The sequence below is a fragment of the Rhagoletis zephyria genome, unplaced genomic scaffold (assembly GCF_001687245.7).
Source record: "Rhagoletis zephyria isolate East Lansing unplaced genomic scaffold, Rhagoletis_zephyria_1.1 Rzeph_scaffold_05185, whole genome shotgun sequence".
In the NCBI taxonomy this organism is placed as follows: domain Eukaryota; kingdom Metazoa; phylum Arthropoda; class Insecta; order Diptera; family Tephritidae; genus Rhagoletis; species Rhagoletis zephyria.
In genome coordinates this window covers 20,658-22,261 of record NW_016162268.1, presented here as the reverse complement: position 1 = coordinate 22,261, position 1,604 = coordinate 20,658, and the positions used below count along the sequence as shown (strand labels likewise).

At 36.8% G+C, this 1,604-nt stretch overlaps 1 protein-coding gene across 1 annotated transcript; it reads right to left on the bottom strand.

Moving 5' to 3' along the window:
- Positions 1–293: 293 nt before the first annotated feature.
- Positions 294–670, bottom strand: LOC108371730 (uncharacterized; the record flags this gene model as incomplete). Its single annotated transcript, XM_017627334.1, has 2 exons — positions 294–471; positions 508–670. Coding segments are annotated over 2 exons (341 nt in total), but the record flags the coding sequence as incomplete, so codon positions are not given.
- Positions 671–1,604: the final 934 nt, after the last annotated feature.

The following is a 1,604-nucleotide window of genomic DNA, read 5'->3' as shown; positions in this document are numbered from 1 at the left end:
GTTGTTTTTTGCTCTTTAATTTTTATTCGCATGAAAATCATCCAATTTATTTTGATATTCTTGCTGCCGATTAAATCGCTCCAAACGTGTGCGTAATCTACGACAAAAATATAAATATATATGTATACAATTCAATACCAATTTAATCTTCAAAATTTTCTTTACATATGGCACTGCGCCTGCAACTGCAACTGCTGCAATTCATGTTTTTTCTTTCTAACGCCATCGGCCTCGTTCGTTTGGTTGAGACGCAGTTTTTTTAGTGCACCGAAAGTCTTTAGTGTTCCTGGGCTACAGACTAAGTTCATGGTATTTAAGATTTTTTGTGAATCTATTTTAGCGAAATCCTGCACATGGTCCTTTGGCAGGAATTGGCGTAAATTGCGAATTTGTATCTTAAATTCCATTATAGTAGTCAAACAGTTTATCTTCGACACGGTGTCGTCTCCAAATTTATAAGTGAATTTACCGCTGCGTAGAAAACTTTGCAGAAATATAATTTTTCACAGACGTATGTCACCAATTGAACTCGAGCGGGAAAGTGAATGCCAAACTCTCGGTTTGCCGCCTAGCCCAAAAACGATGGCCGCCGCCAGCGTTGATTTGTTCGTTGAGTTCACTAGAGTACCCCAGTGTAGGAAAAAGCGTTCGATGAAGGGTTTTCTTACCTCTTAGTGCACTCGTTGAACATACCTCATACATATTATTCGCCTTGCATGTGATGAAAAGTAAACGTTCATTTGCAAACTGTCATATACGCTAATGGTGCATATACGGAACATGCGAGTAACGAGATTATTATGTGAGTAACGATTCGGTACTTCGAGTCAGCTGTTGTACCCGATACTCAGTAACGAATACATACGGTTTGCTACAGCTCTAATATTTCTTGTTTTGAGTATCGCCAGCTCAGTATATCCAGTAAAAAAACTGTGGTGAAGTCCTTTATGGAGATAAAGTTTCCAGAGGTGAAATTTTAGGTAGCACACAATTTCTTACACGCATGGTTGCTTTTCAGCACTCATGAAAGAAACTTAAGAAATATTTGAAAAAAAAGTTCATATAGTACATTAATTGGGTGGGGTTTAGTACCGCTCACAACTATTTCGGGCTATTCCGTCCAAATGGGTGGCCCGATCCAAGAAAAAAATTCACACACTTGTAGTCAAGGGTCGACGCAACATTTTAACACTCACTTTTGTAAATTTTGGTTACTAATTTATTTACAAATTGGCTTTGAAACATGCCCTTTTTTGTAAAATTCGGAAATTAGCGTACATTTATCACTCCTATTCTGCTTAAATTAGCCACTTTACCAATATATTTTTGTATTCCCCTTCACTTTACACTTTACTTGATTTGTTATAACTTGCTTTACGACTTTAATATTAACCAATTCATCACAATTCATTAAATAAAAACACCTTCAAAATCACGCGTCTGACTTTGGTTGCATATGCAAATTAAATGGCGGAGTTCAGCTGTCAAACTCCAAAATATGCAAAAGAATGAGAGACAAAAGAAGATAGGATATAACCCAGTAAGCATTAAAAATATACAAAGGTGTTCTCTGCAAAAGGTGTTCAGCTCCTTTTCTTCGCAAA